Source organism: Octopus sinensis, linkage group LG7, assembly GCF_006345805.1.
Source record: "Octopus sinensis linkage group LG7, ASM634580v1, whole genome shotgun sequence".
In the NCBI taxonomy this organism is placed as follows: Eukaryota; Metazoa; Mollusca; class Cephalopoda; order Octopoda; family Octopodidae; genus Octopus; species Octopus sinensis.
The window spans coordinates 7,158,755-7,182,564 of record NC_043003.1 but is presented as its reverse complement, the minus strand read 5'-3'; the positions used below and the strand labels follow the sequence as shown (position 1 = coordinate 7,182,564).

The following is a 23,810-nucleotide window of genomic DNA, read 5'->3' as shown; positions in this document are numbered from 1 at the left end:
ACAACAATATATATCTTGTTGAACTATATTATATATATATATATATATATATATACACACGTACGTACATACGTTAGACATTCACATATGTGCGTGTGTGTAATCTGGGCCGTTGTCTGTTTATGGTAAACGGCATCCCTCCTCACATTCAAAGATATCTTCGAACCACCTTAGTAAAATCATTCTCTTTTCTTTTCTTCCCTCCATCAAAAGCCGATCTAGTTCACAAATCACGTAATTTGTTTTAATTTGATGTTATTGTACAATATATATATATGTGTGTGGGTGTATATATATGTATGTATATATGCATATATATATATATATATATATATATATATATATATATATATATATATACATATATAATATATATATATATGTATGTATATAAAAATATATACATATATACACATGGCGGTGCCCCAGCATGGCCACAGCTCGTGAGCTGAAACTAGATAAAAAATTTTTTAAATACATATATATCTATATATACGCATATATAATATATACATATATAAAATATATATATAAAAAGTATGTGTGTATGATAGATACACACACACACACAAATATAAAATTAGTGTACATTTAAACACGTAAGAGGTGCCCTGACAGGTCACCTAACATGTTAGAAGGACCAGTCAAAATCCAAACTATGCTAGGCCACTGGTAGAAAAAGTTCTATAATTTTCCTACCCTGTATATATTTTTCCTTATATAAAAATATATCTATATAAAAGGTGTATATATATATATATATATATATATATTATAATATATATATAAGGTATGTGTGTGTGTGTGTATATATATATATATATATATATGTAAGAAAAAAGCAACAAAAATGTTGCTTATAATCACCCCACATTATCTTATGGCTAATACCATATAGATTTCTGGTGCATCTAAGTTAAGTACCTCATTCATGTGAATTCAACAGAACTCACTTGAATCTTAATTACTTTTACGGAGGCGCATGGCTCAGTGGTTAGAGCGTCGAGCTTACGATCGTGAGGTTGTGAGCTCGAATCCCGGACCGGGCTGCGTGTTGTGTTCTTGAGCAAGACACTTTATTTCACGTTGCTCCAGTTCACTCAGCTGTAGAAATGAGTTGCGACGTCACTGGTGCCAAGCTGTATCGACCTTTGCCTTTCCCTTGGATAACACTGGTGGCGTGGAGAGGGGAGGCTGGTATGCATGGGCGACTACTGGTCTTCCATAAAAACAACCTTGCCCAGACTTGTGCCTCAGAGGGTAACTCTCTAGGTGCAAACCCATGGTCACTCATGACCGAAGGGGGTCTTTACCTTTATATATGTATGTATGTATATATATAAAAGGTGTATGTGTGTGTATATTTATATATATATACACACACAAACGCAGTTAATGAGACATTCTGATATTGCTACCTATAATATACACACACTCACACACACACTTGTGCACACAAGTTGTAGTCCCAACTTGCCTAAAGAATTTGTGTCTGCAGGTGAAACTCAGAGTAGTGAGAGACTGACTCAACCAAAATAAAACATACACAATTATGTATATTATATGTATTATTACTCTTTTACTTGTTTCAGTCATTTGACTGCGGCCATGCCAGGGGGACAAACACACACACACACATATATATATATATATATATATATATATATATATATACGACAGGCTTCTTTCAGTTTCCGTCTACCAAATTCACTCACAAGGCATTGGTCGGCCCGGGGCCATAGCAGAAGGCACTTGCCCAAGGTGCCACGCAGTGGGACTGAACCCGGAACCATGTGGTTGGTTAGCAAGCTACTTACCACACAGCCACTTGTAACTTTTAATCGTATATGTGATTATATATGTATTGTATGTATGTGTTCTGTGTTCAGTCCCACTGTGTGGCACATTGGGCAAGTCTCTTTTACCACAGCCCCAGGCTAGCCAATGCCTTGTGAGTGAATTTGGCTGAAGAAAACTATATGGAAGCCCATCATGTGTGTGTGAGCTCCATCCTTCCTTGACAGCCAGTGTTGGTTTGGTCAATATTCCCATAACTTCAGTAGCTTAACCTAAAGGCAGACAGTGGGAGTACCAGACGTTAAAAAATCTGTAATGGTGTTGATTTATTCAGCTAAAATCTTTCAGGGTGGTGCCCCAGCATGGCCACAGTCCAATGACTGAAAGAAACAAATAATAAAAAGATTTATATGATGGCATATCATTTGCATTTGCATAATTTATGTAAGCACTGGAGGTTTTCTCTTTGTCTCTTCTGGCCAGAATTAACCATTAAGATTAAGAATTTGTTTCTCTCTCTCTCCATTGCAAGTTTAATTCTAATTTGACCCTTTTGTTATCCTTTACTTGTTTCAGTAAATTGGACTGTGGCCATGCTGGGGCACTGCTTTGAAATGTTTTTAGCCAAACAAATCAAGCCCAGTACTTTTTTTTTCTCTAAACCTGGTATCTATTCTGTTGGACTCTTTTTGCCAAACTGTTAAGTTACAAGGGTGTAAACAATCTGACACCAGTTGTAAAGCAGTGGTCAGGGACTAACACACATACACATATACATATATATATATAGAGGAGTAGCTTGCTTACCAACCACATGATTCCAGGTTCAGTCCCACTGCATGACACCTTGGGCGAATGTCTTCTACTATAGCCTTGGGCTGACCAAAGCCTTGTGAGTGGATTTGGTAGACGGAAACTGAAAGAAGCTCATATGTGTGTGTTTGTCCCACCCACCCCTCGCTTGACAACCGATGCTGGTGTGTTTACATCCCCGTAACTTAGCAGTTTGGCAAAAGAGAGCAATAGAATAAGTACTAGGCTTACAAAGAATAAGTCCTGGTGTCAATTTATTCAACTATAGGTGGTGCTTCAGCATGGCTGAAGTCTGAAACAAATAACAGTAATATATATATATATACACACACACACACAACAGCTTTCATCTACCAAATCCACTCACAAGGCTTTGGTCATCTTGGAGCTATATTAGAAAGCACTTGCCCGAGGTGTCAAGCTGTAGGACTGAACCTGCAGCTGTGTGGTTGTGAAGCAAATGCCATACCAAACAGCGATGCCTGCACCTGTTACCATATTTCTGTTTGAATTAATTTTGAAAATAATGAAGGAATTCGGTAAAATAACTTTGTCGCTATTAAATTGGTATTTGGAAGAAATTAACATGGGAGATTCTAATTTAGATCTCTTTAAGACAGGACGCTTGTGTCAAAGAAGTAGAGGCAGTCTCAGGTAGGTAGGTATCAAAAGACTTCACTTTCTTGGCTCACTACATTATCTAAGCAACCAACTTACTGTGTGGCAGGCGACTATGGTCAAACAGGAATTAATTAGTTAAGGTCTTATATTGACAGGTGAGTCATGAGATCATATTTCATTAAAGGAACTGTGCCTCACTGGACATTTCTTCTCAACTTCAGTTTGTCATCACCATTATTTTTGACATCTGATTTCCATGCCAGTAAAAATTGGACAGTTTGACAGAATCAGATGAACTGCAGGCTTATGCCAAGCTCCAGTGTCAATTTAGGCATGGTTTCTATGACTGGATGCCCTTTAGGAAGGGCATCCAACCATTGTTACTGTCAAAGATGATGCTGGAACTCGGCACAGTCCTGCAGCTTGCTAGATCTTGTTAAACCATACAACTTATACTCTTTACTCTTTTACTTGTTTCAGTCATTTGACTGCAGCCATGCTGGAGCACCGCCTTTAATCGAGCAACTCAACCCCAGGACTTATTCTTTGTAAGCCCAGTACTTATTCTATCGGTCTCTTTTGCCGAACCACTAAGTGACGGGGACGTAAACACACCAGCATCGGTTGTCAAGCAATGCTAGGGGGACAAACAAGCATACACGCACACACACATATACATATATATACACATATACGACGAGCTTCTTTCAGTTTCCGTCTACCAAATCCACTCACAAGGCTTTGGTCGGCCCGAGGCTATAGTAGAAGACACTTGCCCAAGATGCCACGCAGTGGTACTGAACCTGGAACCATGTGGTTGGTTAGCAAGCTACTTACCACTCAGCCACTCCTGCACCTATATGTTAGCATGTCCTTATCAAAAAGTACCCATGAACCTCTAGAATTTTTTTCAAGATTTTGAATGCTTAAGAAGCTGCAAATATCAATAATATTATCACTGCTGTCATCACCAGTCTTTTATTTTTCCTTATTTTACATTTTAGCTTCCAATTTCAAAGAAGTATAGTACACAGTGCTCAGCTCCAAAGAAGCTACCCAAACCCAAGGTAGAATCTGATGTTGTAAAGCGGTTAAAGGAGGAGAAAGAGAAAGACTTGATTAATGATCGCATTACAAACAGAATCAAAGAACAGAAACGGTCCGCCGACATGAAGGAATTGAAAAAACACGACAGAGAAAGAGATCGGCTAAAGAAAGAACAGTCGAAAGAAAAGATCCGTTTAGAGAAACAGTCTGACAAGAGTTCCAAACTGAAGACTGTTGATGAGAAGCTTCTGTCACCAAAGATGAAGGAAAAACTAAAAGAGGAACAGTTGAAGGATAAATTGAAAAGAATCAAACTTCAAGAAAAAGAAGGTTGGTTTACTTACTTTTACTTTACTTGTTTCAGTCATTTGACTGCGGCCATGCTGGGGCACCGCCTTTAATCGAGCAACTCGAACCCGGGACTTATTCTTTTGTAAGCACAGTACTTATTCAATCGGTCTCTTTTTGCCGAACCGCTAAGTGACGGGGACATAAACACACCAGCATCGGTTGTCAAGCGATGTGGGGACAAACATAGACACACAAACATACACACATACACACACATATATATATATATATATATATATATATATACACATATATACGACAGGCTTCTTTCAGTTTCCGTCTACCAAATCCACTCACAAGGCTTTGGTCGGCCCAAGGCTATAGTAGAAGACACTTGCCCAAGGTGCCACACAGTGGGACTGAACCCGGAACCATGTGGTTGGTAAACAAGCTACTTACCACACAGCCACTCCTGCGCCTATAGTTAGCTTTTTTTTTTGAAAATTTTATTTTTCTTGACTGTGTTATTAAGAAGTTTGCTTTGGAACCCCATAATTAGGGGTTTGGTCCCTCTGTGTGGACATAAGTTAATATCCTATATTATTCTTGTGAGTTAACCAGTACCATCATCATCATCATCATCGTTTAACGTCTTCCATGCTAGCATGGGTTGGACGGTTCGATTGGGGTCTGGGAAGCCAGGAGGCTGCACCAGGCCCCAATCTGATGCAGCCTGTAAGTAAAATTGATACTGACACTCTCTCTCTCCTCCCACCTTCCTCTCCTCTTCCTTGTCCTACTGAGGTAGCAAAGTACCTCCTCAATGATAATAGGGCTACATCTGTCCCCCTCTAATCTCCTGGATCCATTCCGTCTCTCAGCTGAGAGGTCCTTCTCTTGCAAGCTCATAGGTGCTGGTGCCACATAAAAAAATAACCCAGTACAATCTTTAAAATGGTTGGCATTAGGGCGGGCATCCAGCCATAGAAGCTATGCCAAAACAGACAATTGGAGCCTGCTGTGGCCCTCAAGCAAAACAAGGAAACAGTAACATCATCATCATCATTTAACGTCGCTTTCCACGGTTGGGCGGTTCGACCGGGTTCTGGGAAGCCAGGAGGCTGCACCAGGATCCAGTCTGATCTGGCAGTGTTTCTACAGCTGGGTGCCCTTCCTAACACCAACCACTCCACGAGTGTAGTGGGTGTTTTTTACGTGCCACCGGCACGGGTGCCAGGGGAGTCTGGAATTGGCCACGATCGGTTGGTGCTTTTAACGTGCCACCGGCTCGGAAGCCAGCCAAGGCAGCGCTGGCATCGGCCACGTTCGGATGGTGCTTTTTATGTGCCACCGGCACAGAAGCCAGTCGAGGCGGCGCTGGCATCAGCCACGTTCGGATGGTGCTTTTTATGTGCCACCGGCACAACCCTAACACACACGTATATAGATAGCTACATATACAACAGGCTTCCTTCAGTTTCCATCTACCAAATCCACTCACAAAGCCTTGGACTGTCCAGTACTATAGTAGAAGGCTCTTGCCCCAGATACTATGCACGAACGGATGGTGCTTTTATGTGCCACCGGCACGGTTGCCAGGCGAAGCTGGCAACGGCCACGAACGGATGGTGCTTTTTACGTGTCACCGGCACGGAGGCCAGTCGGGGCGGTGCTGGCAACGACCACGAATGGATGGTGCTTTTTATGTGCCACCGGCACGGGGGCCAGGCGAGGCTGGCAACGGCCACGAATGGATGGTGCTTTTTACGTGTCACCGGCACGGAGGCCAGTCGGGGCGGCGCTGGCAACGGCCACGATCGGATGGTTCGCTTACTTGTCACCGACACTGGTATCACAACCACAATTTCCATTGATGTTGATCGACTTCGATTTTAGTTCTGCTTTCTGATATCTGATTTGATTTGGTTTGATTTGATTTATATATATATATATACACACACACACATACACAACAGACTTTCAGTTTCCACCTACCAAATCCACTCACAGGCTATAGTGAAAGACACTTGCTCAAGGTGCCATGCAGTAGGATTGAACCAGGAAGCAGCCACAGCTGCACCCATTTTCTGAGTTTTAATAAGTAATTTTCTGTTGTTCATTTCAGCTGAATCCAAGAAAGAAACATTCAAAATACCAAAGGGAACAGGAAATTCTAACAGTGAAAAGGGACCAAAAACCTCTCTAAGTAATAATAATAATAATAGCTCAAAAGATTTAAAACCAAATAAGCCAACAGCATCAACAGTTCTTAGTGGGTCCAAATCTGCTTCTGATCCAAGTGCCAGTCGTCCTACCATTTCTAGCAAAACGAAAAAGCCATTTAATTCTAGCGCTGGGGCAGCTCCGCTGAAATTTGATGAGTTAATGAAATTAGCTCTAGAAAAAGCTGCTGACCCAAAGCAAATTCTCAATTCCAATCGTCCCGCTGACCGTCCCATGACACAAGATGAAAAAGACAGATTACAGAGACTGTCTGCAAAGGAATACAAACATACCAAAAGCTCTGACTCTTCTAATTCCCGTAACAATAATTCTTTAAAAAAATCAACACCTGAAATTAAATTAAAAAAGAAAGAAATCTCAGAAAAACCAAATAAATCTCAACGGACTACAAATATAACTTCTGAAAACAAAAGGACTAGTGATTCTGTAATAAACCAGAATAAAAATGTACAAAAGAGCAAAGAAACAGGGACAGATTTTAGCAGTAAGTACAAAGATCTTGAGAGCAAATTGAAGGCTCTGCAAGAAGAAATGAAACAGATGAAGAATGAGAAGAAGAAACAGACCAATCCACCAAGCAAGCCTCAAACTGCCAAACACAAACCAAGCCCTGAAAACCATGGTAACGCTAACAAATACGCAGCTGAGAATAATAACCTTCTCATCTGTCGTCCGGCGGCAAAACCGGAAGAAAAACCAATGTCCACTTGGGACAAAATATACAGTGGAATTCAAAAACAAGATCCTATTAAGAAACCAGGTAACGAATTTCAAATAATTTGTTATTTAAACCTCTTGCTTTTTAGTATGTTGTTTAACCCTTTTGATACCAGCCCGGCTGAAACTGCCACTGGCTCCGTAGTACAAATGTCTTGTTTGCGTAAGTTTCAAATTAAAATCTTCCACCAAACCTAAGTCACAATTTATGTTCCTAGCACTAGCTGAATGGTAACTAAGTTATTTTACTAAATTCTTTGTTATATTTAAAATTAATTGAGAGAAACACAGAGCATCTCAACAGAAATATGGTGACAAAAGGGTTAAAATATATAATTGAGAAACAATTCTTAACCCTTTTGATACTAACCCCGCTGAAACCACCTCTGGCTCTGTAATACAAATGTCTTGTTTTCATAAGTTTTGAATTAAAATCTTCCACCAAACCTTAGTCACAATTTATGTTCCTAACACTAGCTTAATGATAACTAAGTTATTTTACTAAATACTTTGTTATATTTAAAGTAATTGAAAGAAACACAGAGCATCTCAACAGAAATATGGTAACAAAAGGGTTAAAAATGCATTTGTTTCTGTTATTTTGCACTGAATTCTTTTTAGCGTTCAGATTATTCTGTAAAATGTAATCCTTATTTATCCACATTGTTTTGAATTAATCATGGATTATCTCGTAGCTTTGAGAGTTTGATGATGTGATCGTATATTCTTAGAATGACATTGTAGGGTAGGTGTGAGAGACTATATCTGGCCAATTTGCTCGTAAAACAATATTTGGGCCGGATATGGCCCAAATATACAGACATATATAGGCAAAACATAAATATATACAAATGCACGCACACACACACACACACACACACACACAAAACCTCCTGGCGTATGCTTATACAACTAAGTTGTTATTGGCGAAAGAAAGAAAAAAAATAGTTGAAAGGACCAATGAAACAAAACCATTTTCAAATGTGTATCTATCAAAGTAATTGTATTTCTGCATAGAATTTTATTTTGCTCCATTCTAAACAAAATTCTCTGACGAATGGGAATGTGAAACTCTGAGTAACAATTTCTGTGGTATTTTTGCTGCTTTTTAATAAAGCATATTACTCTACCTCTGGTATTTGAGTACTATTTTTCCCACCTTGTTACACATTTAGGTGCTTACTCTAGTATATATATTCTTATTCCTTTTATTTGCTGTTGTTCTAGTAAAACGACGGAGAGTAATCGAAAGTGATGAAGAGGAGGAGGATGACATGGATGGTTTTATTGATGATGAACCAATTGATGATGACTGCCAAAGTGTATCCAAATATATTCGAAGTATCTTTGGCTATGATCGACGAAAGTAAGTACTCAGCACGTCCTTTCTTTTGCTTGTCTTTTAGAATGCTTTTACATATAGAGCACAGTGTCTTGTTTGTTTGTTTGTTCCTTCTCGAGCCATGCCTGGCTCATAAGGGCTGGTTTCCCATTTCCTTGGCGTATAGGTTCCCCACCTGAACAGGACACCGGCTCGTCACAGGTAAGCTGCAAGATGCAGGAGGAAAGAGTGAGAGAAAGTTGTGGCAAAAGAATCAGCAGAAGTTTGCCATTACCTTCTGCCGGAGCCGCATGGAGCTTAGGTGTTTCGATCATAAACACACACATTGCCCGGTCTGAGATTCAAACCAGCGAGTCCACTGCTCTAACCACTAGGCCACTGCTAGTGTCTCGGGTGGCATCTGGTGTGCTGTTGGCAGCCCTGGACAATCCAGATTCATTACAATTCACAGCTCTTGTGTTGGTCTGTACCCACCATCTGCAATTTGTATCTGAGGTGTACAGCCTCTCATCAATAGTACCAATACAGGTAAGAGATGTTGGATCCAAGCATTTGGAAGAAGGATTGGCTCCGAGGAGCAACCCCATTACCTGATTACAAATATCTTGGGTCATACATATCATCATCTGGAAAAGACTTTCTAACTAGAAAGGGTATGGCCTGGTCAGCCTGTAATGACATGCATAAGATCTGGTCATCAAATCTAAGTAGAGACTTCAAACTTGAAATCTTCAAAGCCACAGTCGAACCAATTCTACTATATGGCTCAGAAACCTGGATGTTATCAAAGAAGCTTGAGAGGCAGTTGGATGGAACCTACACTCGCCTCCTTATGAGAGCTCAAAATCTCTTGTGGAAGCGCCATCCAACCAAAATGCAAATATATGGGAAACTACCACCTGTGTCATCTCTTGTGAAAGGTAAGAGAGTCCAGTTTGCTGGACATTGTTGTAGAGCTGAAAAAGAGGTAATTTCTTCTCTTCTCCTCTGGAAGCCATCTACTCGCAATACCAGAGGGCGCACACTCTCCTACCCTGATGTAATCTCCAGGGATACAGGCATCCAGCAACAGGACCTCCATAATGCCATGATGGACCGTGAAGTCTGGCGTAGCATGGTAAATTCCATTGTCTCGACCACGGTCGAACAACGATGATGATGATTACCTGTGGCTCAGTCATGCCACCAACACAGGTACACATCTCCATGCAAAGCAGCAGACTAGTAAGGAGCTGTAGTGTTGATATCAAATTTGTCATCCGGATGCCTTTCTGGTCACTGCCACTGTGGCTGGCACCCTCATTTTTCAGTGCACGGAGTTTCAGTCTCCCTGTGTGGTCACTCCTGCTGCATCACTGACCCTAGTTTTGCACCAGTGTCAGTTACGGTGGACATTGTATAATATCTTGGAGATATAATCATATCTTTTATAAAGTCTTCCTGAAAATTTAAGGTAGGCCCTGGCATATCCTCACTGCCATCCTCCTTCTCTTCCAACTGGGGTAACCATGTATTTCCCCTACAGCAAGACACTTCTCATCACCTGGCCATAAAGCTGCCTCCCTACTTTAATACTACTCCTTGGTTGAGAGGTTTTTTGTCTTGTCTTGTCTTGCAAGTTACATGGCAACCTCTCTAGTGCTGGTGCCACATAAAAAGCACTCAGTGTACTCTGTGTGCAAAACCATTGGCATTAGGAAAGGCATCCAGCTGTAGAAACCAAGCCAAAGCAGGCATTGGACCCTGGTGCAGCCCTCAGGATCACCAGTTCCTATTGAACCATCGAACCCATGCCAGCATGGACTTAGTGTTTTGGTAATGAGTACACTGATGTAAATTATGACCTGTAATCTTTATATATAAAAGAGAGGTTGTGTGTCTGTCTCCTACGATTTAGATTCCTAACTACTCTCACATTTTGCGGTGCAGTTTAACCAAAACCGGGTATCTTATAGTCGTGATTCATATCGAGCCCTTCTGGGTATTAGTGTGCGTCTACGATGAGTCTACGATTTTAAAAATAATTTACCATCATTTTTTTCCATTTTAATGCATTTTTTCGCTATTATATAAGGGAAGTAACTCTCTAAAAATGTCTACGATGAGTCAACGATTTAAAAAGAAATTTACCATAATTTTTTTTTCCATTTTTAATGCATTTTTTGGCTATAACTCTCTAAAAATGCTTATATAGTTATTTCCCTTACAAATCCAAGCAACGCCGGGCGATACTGCTAGTTAAATATATACCAAATTTTATGGTTTGAAAATTGTTCAAATTTAATTTTCCTTAGATTCAAAGACGAAGATATGTCAGATATCGACAAGATGGAAACGACATTTTCACAACAGATGAAAGAAGAGATTAGAAGGTAAGTTTAAGATTTGCAGATCAGTTAATGCATATAAAATCTCATTTGTCGGATTAATTACATGTTGATAATTGCAGTAAATTGTTTTAAAAGGAGGTGCGGCTGTGTGGTAAGAAGGTTGCTTCTCAACCACATGGTTCTGGGTTCAGTCCCACAGCATGGCACCTTAGGCAAATGTCTTCTATTATAACCTCAGGCCAACCTAAGCCTTGATTGGAATTACTAGACACAAAGAAGCCCATTGTGTGTGTGCATATGTATGTATATACATGAGTGGCTGTGTGGTAAGTAGCTTGTTTACCAACCACATGGTTCTGGGTTCAGTCCCACTGCGTGGCACCTTGGGCAAGTGTCTTCTACTATAGCCTCGGGCCGACCAAAGCCTTGTGAGTGGATTTGGTAGACGGAAACTGAAAGAAGCCTGTCGTATATATGTATATATATGCGTGTGTGTGTTTGTGTGTCTGTGTTTGTCCCCCTAGCATTGCTTGACAACCGATGCTGGTGTGTTTATGTCCCCGTTTATGTGTGTGTATACGTATAGATGTATGTACATATACATATGTATATATGCATATATATATATATATAAAGTGTCAACGCACAAAATCATTGGACATTGAGTTACTCTGTTGCTTCCACTAAATATTAATAAAATACATCCACGCACACACACACACATTCATATATAAAACTGACGGTGCTCCAGCATGGCCGCAGTGAAAATGACTGAAACAAGTTAAAAGAAAAAAAAAAGAAAGAATATAATGTGTGTTTGTGTGTTCTTCATGATCTAAGTGTGTCTTCTTTTCTTTGCCAGTGCCAAAATCGGAAGGATGGAAGATCTTGAGGACATCAAGCGGGAACAGGAGGAGTTGATGATGCTTAAGAAACGCAAGGGCAAACCGAAAGGGGTGCGGTGACAGCAGTGAACCATATTCCTGGCTTACATCGTCTACGAGAACTTTTGACATCATCTAAAGCAACGTTTAATGATTAAAAGGAAAACAAATGAAATTACTTCCGACGACCAGCTGAACCCTTTTCCTCAAACTCTTCTGGCATAGCTCTCCGCTTTAGTTTGACATTATATCCTGGATTATCTGAGTGAAGGGCATTATTGGAGCCAGTCTCAGAGATAAGCCACTTCCAGAAGATTTATTTATTGAACTATTTCAGTCACTGTTTACATCGCAGCTGCTGAAAAAGGGTGGGGTTGGATAGGTACGCTCTTTATTGGATAGACTCTATTCTTCTGTTATTTATTATCATGTTGCTATTGGACCGGTTTAAATTTAAATAGCAACACCATTCCCAACGTATCAGATGTTGAAAACGTTATTGTTGTTGTGCTCTTTCAAAGCAAAATAGTCCTTCCTTCATTTCAACTCCCAAAAAAGCTTTATTCCTTGTCTTTTATGTTTTTTGTCCCCCAGTTTAGTCCTTCTTGGAGCAATACTTCCTTTGCTGGCCTCATATGTCTTACGAAAAAATGATACTCCAACAGTTACCATTCTCTCTACTTGTTTGTCCTTCTTTCCATGTTCTCAGGCTCTTTTCTTTAGAATTGTCTCACTTCTCATCTCATTCAGACATTACACAACAACAACTATCTTGTTTTTAATCGCCATAGTTTTTCTGTCTAAATCTCAGGCCATGGGATTGCCACAAGCTTAGAATAAATGAGGTCTTCTATTTATTTAATATATCTGCCCTCGCTCGCCCCCCTCTCTCTCTCCTTCTCCTTCATAGGAACGACTTGGTTAGCTGTTTGCAATGACAATCATTAAATAGTTAATGTAATCACCACTCTGCTACCGGAGTATCAACTGGTCACAAATGGTACCGTACACATTGTTGTTGCAGTCACTAAACAAATACATTGAGATGCTGATCCAACAGCCAACATCCAGATTACTTATGCTTTAACTCAAAGCTAAAACTACTTCAGGTTTGATTGTTTAATCGTTTAGGAAACGAATCTACATAGATACATAAGCTCACCACATGCAGACACTCATCATTCCAAATTCTTCTTTAAAAGGAATCTCTTCCTTTGTTTCACGCCAGAAACTTGTTACATAACATTGCAAAGACTCAAATATTTGTGTATGCGTTGCGTGTGCATATGTATGGTATTATATGCACACACCCACACGTGCACAAGTATGCATCTGTATGTACTTATATTATCTATGTAATGCTGCTTGCCCTCCCATGACCGATTATATGCAGAGCCAAACTGTATTGGTAGGGCCCCAGCAGAATGACTCTAAGCACCACACTGCCCTTGTCTGTCTTGTGTGTAGAAACCCTGCCAAGGCAGGGAGTAGAGCTTGGCACAGTCCCCTCGCTCACCAGCTCCTGTTAAGCTGTCCAACCCATGCCAGCATGGAAAGAAAACAGACGTTGAATGGTGAGGATGTACACGCACATGGCAGTTTTATAAATGTTCTATAAAAGTATATTTTTTCATCAGATCAAACACTAAAACTTTATATGTAAATGTGTATGTGTATGTATATATACATACATACACATACCTTATATGTCAACTGAAAGATGACTTAAATTGTTAGTTATATAGGTTTGAATGTAAAAAGGAAAGACAAATTTACTACCTGTAAGTAGGAACTGTACGTTCATTTATTACTCAAAGTTAAAGCCTTATTGAATCATTCCTTGCTTCAAATGATTAAGCATACATACATACATATATATAGGCACAGGAGTGGCTGTGTGGTAAGTAGCTTGCTAACCAACCACATGGTTCCGGGTTCAGTCCCACTGCATGGCATCTTGGACAAATGTCTTCTACTATAGCCTCGGGCTGACCAAAGCCTTGTGAGTGGATTTGGTAGACGGAAACTGAAAGAAGCCTGTCGTATATATGTGTGTATATATATATATATGTGTGTGTGTGTGTCTGTGTTTACGTCCCCGTTACTTAGCGGTTCGGCAAAACAGACCGATAGAATAAGTACTGGGCTTACAAAGAATAAGTCCCGGGGTCGATTTGCTCGACTAAAGGCGGTGCTCCAGCATGGCCGCAGTCAAATGACTGAAATAAGTAAATGAGTAAATGAATATATATATATATCAAGTATTGTTATTAAATATGCTTTGGATGAAATGCTGTGAGCTAAATATTTTAATCCAGCATATTTAAGATACAATGGCAGGAGGTGTTGGGGTTTGGTGCACATTTTGCTATGGATTAAAATTCACTTTGTGACCACGTCTGTGGTACTTTGGGTGTCAAGTACCACCCCACTGTGTGCTACTTTGAGTCCAGTATCTTCTGTAGCTTCCATTTGACTTTTACCTTGTGGATCTTATTTACTAGATTGAAACTGCACCAAAGCCCACATCATAAATATACACACACACACACATATATATATATATAAATCGATCAATGGAAATTGCAGATGTGTTACCAGTGCCGGTGGCATGTAAGAGAACCTTCCGTTTCGCGACCGTTGCCAGCACCGCCCCGTTTCGTGTCCGTTGCCAGCCTCGCCTGGCCCTTGTGCCGGTGGCACATAAAAAGCACCATCCATTCTTGGCCATTTGCCAGCTCTGTCTGGCACCTGTGCGGGTGGCACGTAAAAAGCACCCACTACACTCACGGAGTGGTTGGCGTTAGGAAGGGCATCCAGCCGTAGAAACACCGCCAGATTTGACTGGGCCTGATGAAGCCTTCTGGCTTCACAGACCCCAGTAGAACCGTCCAACCCATGCTAGCATGGAAAACGGATGCTAAACGACGATGATGATGATGATGATAAATGATGTTATGTGTATACCAATGTAGGTTCTTTGCAGTATTAAAGTCTGCAAAAGAGAGATAACTTTCAAAAAGAACATAACTGCTATGGACTTAGCTATTTGACTGAGATTGATTAGATGCTGGGTGGGGGCAGATAATTAACTAAAGAGCCTCTTAAACATGGCCACAGTCCAATAACTGAAAGTACCTAATATGGGAATAGGGGTAAATGCTTTAACACGTATCCATAACTTTATATGATTCTCTGTCACCAAAACTAAGACCAAAACAAATAGAGTTTATTAAAGATCTCCCATTTATTCGTCTTGTTTTAGTACATGTCTTTAAGCTGTGTGGTTTGAACATTTCATTTCTAGCTCTCTCTCTCTACATGTCTGTGCACATAATCAGTGTGTACAGATGTGACTAAATGGTAAAAGAAGTTGGCCTTACAAACATGAAGCGTTGGGTTCTATCTCACTATGCATATATCTATATATCTATCTATCTATATATATATATATGTAGTATTTTTATATAAGCTTATGGCGATCACCGTGCAATGAGTAAAGAAAATAGTCTAATAAAGGGACACATAAGCCCTCGATGGAAAAAAGGCTTTTCTATCCATATATACACCAGAGTAAGCACATAAATGTTAAACAAGGTGGAAAAAATAGTACTCAAATACCGGAGATAGAGTAATATGCTTTATTAATAAAGCTGCAAAGACATCATAAAAACTGGTATCAAGTATTGTTATTAAATCAGCCTTGGATGAAACGCTGTGAGCTAAACATTTTGATACAGCTTATTCACCTTGGGTGAACATCTTCTGCTTTAGCTTCAGATCATGCACCCCAATTGAGAAGACAGAAACTGCATTGGCATTGGGTAGATAGACTGTACTTGCCATTAATTCAAGAGACCAAACCGTGTCTGATTCTGCTGGAGGATTTCATTAAAAGTAAAGATGTCTATAAAATACTCTACCACTCATGCTGTGATATGTTGAGGTGGCAGTCTTATTAGTCAAACAACTGGAATTCTCATTGTCAAAACTGTCAAAAGACCTATTGTCAAAATAATAGATTTCTAAATGCAGTAGCAGCACGATAAAGCTATAGTATGTTGTCAACTTAATGTGACAGTCCCATAAAAGGGAAGAATGCTACTGTTGTTTAGCCATAGGAAACACCGTTTCCTGTTGGACTTGACACATTTCCGGTGACCTTATGTTTTCAAAGTAGAGACAAATACCTCCACCCAGCAAAATCAGCATCCAGGGACTATTTTTCAGAGTCATTGCTCATCATCAGATCTATTGTCATATAAACACTATATATAGGGCTTTTTGTCTTCTTTTCTGTCTGACATTCCATTGTCATATGTATGAAAAGGGGGTAAAATTCATTCAAATTTCAAAAGCGTTAAACAAACGTAATAAAGATTGTTTGCCAACATAACATGGCATTACTGGTTTAGGACGAATGTTGCTGAAATTTATCCCCAGGGGACATCGTCTCCAGCTGGCTATACAACACAATCTGTGTCTGTGTCCTTATATTTTTAAACAATCTAGCGCCCCCACTCAGCTCAAAATAATATCTGTATCACTCAGCTCAAATAACCCAGAAATCGCAATACACAGTTATTGTTTTGAGCTGATTCCCTTGTTTGAAAATATAAGAACACAGATCGTGTCATATAGCCAGCTGGAGACAATGTCTCCTGGGGCTAAATTACAGCAACATTCGTCCTAAACCAGGACTGCCATGGGATGTTGGCAAACAATATTTACTCCAAAGTACTGTTGTTGAATATCTCTCATTGTGAAATTTAAAAATAGTAATTTTCTAAACAAACGTACAGGAAAATAGGGCTATAAAGAAAATCCCATAAAACACTGCAATAAAAATATTTTTCGTGTAAATTCGAATAACATTGGAAAGGGTTAAAGTAAATATGGAGAAAAAGCAACAAATGAATGCATCTGACTGTCCAATATATATACATATATTCTTGTTTGTCATTTGACTGCGGCCATGCTGGAGCACTGCCTTTAGTTGAGCAAAGTGACCCCAGGACTTATTCTTTGTAAGCCTAGTACTTATTTTATCGGTCTCTTTTGCCAAACCATTAATTACAGGGACATAAACACACCAGCATCAGTTGTCAAGCAATATTGGGGGGGACAAACATACATATATATATATATACACAACAGGCTTCTTTTAGTTTCTGTCTACCAAATCCACTCACAAGGCTTTGGTCAACCCAAGGCTTTAGTAGAAGACACTTGCCCAAGGTGCCATGCAGTGGGACTGAACCCGGAACCATGTGGTTGGTAAGCAAGCTACTTACCACACAGCCACTCCTGCTACATATATATAGGTGTGACTGTGTGGTAAGTTTGCTTTCCAGCCACATGGTTCCAGGTTCAGTCCCACTGCATGGCACCTTGGGCAAGTGTTTTCTACTGTAGCCTCAGGCCAGCCAAAGCCTTGAGTGGATTTTGTAGATAGAAACTGAAAGAAGCCCATAGTATGTATATCTGTGTATATGTTTCCCCCACCACTGCTTGACAACCAGTGCTGGTTTGTTTACATCCCATAACTTAGAAGTTTGGCAAAAGAGTCTGATAGAATAAATACTAGGGTTGATTCCTTTGACCAAAAATTCTTTAAGATGGTGCCCCAGCATGGCCGCAGTCTAATGACTGAAACAAATAAAGAATAATATATATATATATATTTGTTGAATTAAAATCATGAGAGATTCCAAAGTAAAATGTTGTCTATTTTTGGTAGACTCTTTGATAAGTGCTGTTTCTGCTTTGCTTATAAAAAGGCACTGAAGATGGTTAAACTAGTAGAATATTACAAATTTTAAGTTAGATTGTTTTTCCTCTTCCTTAATTCTGAATTCCTATCTCAGAGTGAGGTACTTTCAGTTCTCCCAAAATAAATAAAAAATATGGACTAGGTACATATGCACAATGAAGACAGAATCGGAAGGGCATTGTGATCAGCAGTGTATAACAGCATCGGATGAGCCTGGTTGATACTGATATATGCCAGTAAAGTCTATAATCTTCACTCCTCCTTCTTACTGGTAGGGATCTTAAGCTTCATCAGAAAAGATATTTGTAATAGTGTGTAGACATGTTTCGCGTACATGTTGAAAGCCTTATTAAATTGTGGGATTTGCCTTGAGAAAGTATCTCTTAAAGACACAGAAGGTTAATAACACAAATCTCAGCAGCACTAAAAGGTTTACCTAGCACTGGTGGGGAACTTGCTGGCTCTAGATTGCTTTTTAGGTTATGGATGTCATCTCATCTCAAGCAAATATCAGCTGCTAGTTGATTGAAAGATCAGTGATTTAAAAATTAATGATTACTTGTTGGTAAGGCTGCAAGCTGGCAGAATCATTAGCAGACCAGGCAAATTGCTAGTGACATTTCATCCAAGTTCAAATTCTGTAGAGACCAACTTTGCCTTTCATCGTTTTGGGTCAATAAAATAAATACCAGTTGAGTTCTGGGGTCAATGTAATTGATTAGCCCTTCCCTCCAAAATTTCAAGCCCCGTGCCTATAACAGAGATGATATTATACTTGTTGATAGATACTCTTAAACAAAACTAGAAGTTAGCTTCCTGTCATCTGAGTTTAGGGTCTGACTTTCATTTCTGTTTAAAGCCAAATCACTCCATTTTTATGTCAGCACTGACACCTCTGGAAGCAGCATAATGCTGCAAAATCTCATTCTTGTCCATTACAAATTTGTGGCTTTCTACTTAATTAGGAAATCTGTAATTGCGATTATTCAGACACGAATTTTAACAGCTGATATTTTCTGGAAATAGATTTTTTTTTAGTATCAAGTACAGTGTTCAGTAACTTTCAGCATTTGTCAAAATGGTGGGATTTCAAGACCAGTATCTTTCTGCTAGAAAGCAGTTTTTAGAATTCAGTTAACAAATAACGGGTTTTGTATTTTGGGTGTTCATGTTTAAACAAATTTACAAGGTCAATCAACCGGTTCCAAATATCTATTTTCATTTTTAACCTGCAACTCTTCATTTTCCACTCTCAACCTGAATCTTGATAAAACTCAAAGGGGATTTCTCTTACGAAATAAAATCCATAGGGCAGGTGTGAATCTAGGCATTGGACAGGTATGGCTATGTGGTAAGAAGTTGGCTTCCCAACCACATGGTTCTGGGTGCATTGTGATTGGACACCCTGCTGGAATTTTATTTAATCCTCTTACTTAAGCCTTTCATTCTCTGAGAAGCATGAGCCATCGATAGCTTTTCTCCACTGTACTTCACCCTGGGCTCCGTTCTTGGTTTTGTTTTTGATTTGTCATCAATGCTTCTGTAACATTGCATTTTTTTTTTTTGGTGGGGGGTGCTTTGTTTTTTCAGCTCTTTGTTTCTAGGAGTGTTGACCCCCACACAAATCCATTTTTTTTTTTTACTTCTATGAAGAGAGGGTCCATATTAGTCTAGCTTCTATCCTTCTATCCTCTGACCTGCCCCACACGGGGAAACCTTACCAGGAGGTTGCACTCCACCAGCACAGTTCTCTGCCATTGAGGCATGCAAGCCTCCACATTGCAAGGACTTCATCTTTTGGTGGATAGAAACACAATTCCAATTAAAACCCTTCATCCCCCACCCTCTATGCAAATGTGAAACAGCCTGTGGGTGGCTTAGTGGTTAGGGTATGTAACTTGCATTCATAGGTTTGACTCCCGGTGACACATTGTGTCCTTGAGCAAGACACTTTATTTCTCAATGCTCCAGTCCACTCAGCTGGCAAAAATGAGGTAGTACCTGTATTTCAAAGGGGCCAGCCTTGTCACACACTGTGATTCACTGAATCGCCCTGAGAACTACATTAAGGGTACATGTGTCTGTAGAGTCCTCAGTATGTTAATTTCACGAGCAAGCTGTTCCGTTGATCGGATCAAAGGGAACCCTCTTTGTCGTAACCGAGGGAGTGCCAGTGTCCATTATAACTCACAATGAATTTTTTTTTTGTTAAAAATCAAATATATTTATATATATATGTCTGAATTTATCATATGTAAATTTATATAATGGGATTAGAATGAGAAGGTAGAGAAGTGTTATTGTTAAATAGGGACATGAATCAACAAAATTATTATGGATATAAAAGAAATTGTAGACAAAGATATAATAATGGCTGTACGAAAATCAACTCCAAAATAGGTTCCCACTTGTTACATCTGCATCCACCCCAACCCCAAATTTTTAAATAATCCTAGAATATACAACTTATTAAAAGATTATGTTTGCATGTATCCCAATGTGTGTATGGCACGTAAAAAGCACCAACTACACTCTCGGAGTGGTTGGTGTTAGGAAGGGCATCCATCTGTAGAAACACTGCCAAATCAGATTGGAGCCTGGTGCAGCCATCTGGCGTGCCAGTTCTTAGTCAAACCGTCCAACCCATGCCAGCATGGAAAGCGGACATTAAACGGCAATGATGCTTTTGCAGTACATTGACACAAGTCCTTCCAATTAAGTGCAAGTTTACCCCCATTGGAGAAAGCCATAGATTTACTTTGTTCTGACTTTCTCTTAGCGTTTTTTTTTTTCCCTTGGCAAAGATATTGGGGTGGTTTACCATTGCCTTTCTCAACTGGAAAGGCATTGGCCCACAAGAAACTCATCGACAGGTCTTCTTTTAGTCCTGCTCGATGTCCAATGCAAAAAAAACTTGCAACTCCCAAGTCACTTCTGTCAATTAATAAACACACATATATACACACACACATATATATATATATACACACATATATATATACATACACACATATATATATACACACACACACATATATATACACACACACATATACACACACACATATATATATACATACACAATATATATACACACACACATATATATATACACACACACATATATATATATACACACACACACACACACACACACACACACATATATATATTCACACTCTCCAACACTGACACACATATGTAAATATACATACATACGTGATACATGCACAAGCATTTTCTGTTAAGCAAATGAAATTTTAGCAGCATTTTTCTGTTCCCTGGTACCATATTGGTTACCAGTGCTGACTTTGCGTCACTTTCAGCTGGTCCTGAACAATTTCAATTATATTTGGAATGTGATAGTCTCAAAACCTTGTCAGGTTTTAGCAACTATAAGTGAAAAAAAACAAAAAAAAAACATAAGAAGAAAACATTTAAATATTCCTCATATCATGGTTCTGAAATGCTTTCCCGTGATGGTCTTGTTCTCACCAATTCCTCCAACAGTCTTTTGAAAAATGTCAAATTCCTCACTGTAATAAATACGGTCCATGTCTTTGTGTTTATGTCTTATGAAAGATAAACTTTCAATTGAAAATAAAAGAAAAATATAAAGAAAAATTATTTGTAAACTTCAAAGTTTTTGTTTTTTGGTATAAGTTTTACTAAATGTCTTTCATCATCATCATCATTTAACATCCGTTTTCCATGCTGGCATGGGCTGGATGGTTCGACCAGGGTCTGGGAAACCAAGAGGCTGCACCAGGCTCCAGTCTGATCTGGCAGTGTTTCTACAGCTGGATGCCCTTCCTAATGCCAACCACTCTGTGAGTGTAGTGGGTGTCTTTTACGTGCCACTGGCACAGGTGCCAGGGGAGGCTGGCAACGGCCACAATCAGTTGGTGCTTTTTACATGCCACCGGCACGGAAACCAGTCAAGGTGGCGCTGGCATTAGCCACGTTCGGATGGTGCTTTTTACGTGCCACCAGCACAGGTATCACAACTACAATTTCCAGAATTGTTGGCAGGCTGGGCAAAATGCTTACCAGCATTTCATCCGTCTGCATTTCTGATTTCAAATTCTGACAGGGTTGACTTTGCCTTTCATCCTTTTGGGGTCAATAAAAGAAATACTAGCTGAGCACTGGGGGCAACTGACTTAGCTCCTCCAAAATTGCTGGCCTTGTTCCAAAATTCGAAACCAATATTAATAAAATTTCTCTATGGTCCAAGTTTAGCCCTCTTGCATTAAACCAGCCATATCCAACCAAAATATTCTATTTCATTTCACACTCAAACTGGTCACATCTGGCTTCTCACACCAACCCTACAATGTCATTCTAAACAAAGACCTGCTCAAAATCTCAAACCTACAAGATAATGCGGGATTAATCCAAATCAAAGAGAATAAATAAACATTACATTGTTCAGAGTAATCTGAATGCTAAAGGGATCAACTAGGCCCTTCATCTCTGTAGGCTCAGTAAAACAAGTGCCAAGTACACACTGGGTTGTTTTAATTAACTACACTTAGCCCTATGAGCTAACGAGGTCTTGTCAACATTAAAAAAAAAATTATCATCAACAGCCAGGTGCCCTCGTTATACCCAGGGCTCAGACCCTCCAATTCCCTGTGTTGAGCTGCCATGCAATACAATCAACCAGATTCTTGTTTCCAGTCCATTCTGTGACATTGTCAGTCTACAAACATTTTGATGGCTTCTTCCTCTCTTCCACTCCACATTTCCTATCAAAATAATCTTGATCAGTGACTCATTGCACATTGTATGCCAATAATATAATAGCTCTGTGGACTTGATCCTTGTGTTTGCTACCTTCTCTTTCCAGCATGACTTGGGCACAACAACAAATAGATAGCTAGATGGAAATAGATGTTTACAATGGTCACATTTATTTTAATAAACTCGTCGTGGCAGAGTTGGGTAGTTTACTACCCAACAGAAAAAGAAGAATGATTTTAAAAGTTTGAAAAGGTTCTGAGATAATCCTTAAGTTAGGAGGAAAAGTGCTTAAGGTCCTAAAAAAGATAAATCCCAATCTTGCATTTAGATAATTACCAGAATTGATGTTATTCACAATTAGCCTCTTTTCAGCTGTACATAAGTTGCATGTTTTAGACATTAATACATACAAATAAATGGTTTCTCTGTAAAAGCATAACAATTGCATATAAATAAATTATATTTTAAACCCCATAAACTAAAGGGCCAAAATTCGTCATAAATGACAAGAGTTGAATGGACATGCTCTTTACACCTCATCCCCACTCAACTCTGCTGAGAACTGTATTACATTCAGAGACCAGGAAATAAAGATCACAACGCACACTAAACAATTATTGCCTTGTTTGACAAAGCCCAATGAAAACCAAAAAGAAAGACAAGACATCCTTTGGCAAAGATAACTGAGACATGTAAGACCTCTCAGTTATCTCTACATTTTACATGCGTTAGACACAAGATTCAGGATTTGAACTCAAGACTCAGAGATGTAGCCAAATGCCACAAACCACTTTGTCCAATCTTGTTGCTGTGGAGAAAAGAGAAAAACTAAAAAATGACAAATTTTTTTTTGTTTTAAATAATCACAAAAACAACAACAAATAAATTGAAAGCAATAAAATGAAAACAAAGTTAATTTATTATTGTTGTTGTTGTTGTTATTTTCAATATTTCCTTTTATCTTTAGTTGTTTGTTTCTTACAGTTCAAATTGTAGCATGACAACAAGATACACACTTCTGGATGGTAGTAGGTGGAGTAGCAGAAGTGAGAAGTACTATTTTAATATTTAAAGGGGAGGAAGGGGGCAGGGGGGCACTGGAAGAAAAAAAATTCTTTTAAAAAAATGAAAAGTTAAAGATATACTTTAAAACAACAGAATCCTACTCAAACAAAGATCATTTTATAAACATGGAAGGAGGTAGG

The 23,810-nt window shown here is 39.2% G+C and overlaps 1 protein-coding gene across 3 annotated transcripts in view; it reads left to right on the top strand.

The window, feature by feature from the left end:
* LOC115214202 (protein SPT2 homolog) overlaps positions 1 to 12,950 on the top strand; it is a 22,049-nt gene extending 9,099 nt beyond the window's left edge. For all 3 annotated transcript variants that reach the window (XM_029783304.2, XM_036504481.1, XM_036504482.1), the window contains exons 3-7: positions 4,236 to 4,608; positions 6,695 to 7,573; positions 8,758 to 8,896; positions 11,167 to 11,244; positions 12,065 to 12,950. In XM_029783304.2, coding sequence (XP_029639164.1) covers positions 4,236 to 4,608; positions 6,695 to 7,573; positions 8,758 to 8,896; positions 11,167 to 11,244; positions 12,065 to 12,167 — 1,572 coding nt within the window. In that variant the 3' untranslated portion in view covers positions 12,168 to 12,950. The remainder of the gene's footprint in view (positions 1 to 4,235; positions 4,609 to 6,694; positions 7,574 to 8,757; positions 8,897 to 11,166; positions 11,245 to 12,064) is intronic.
* Positions 12,951 to 23,810: the final 10,860 nt, after the last annotated feature.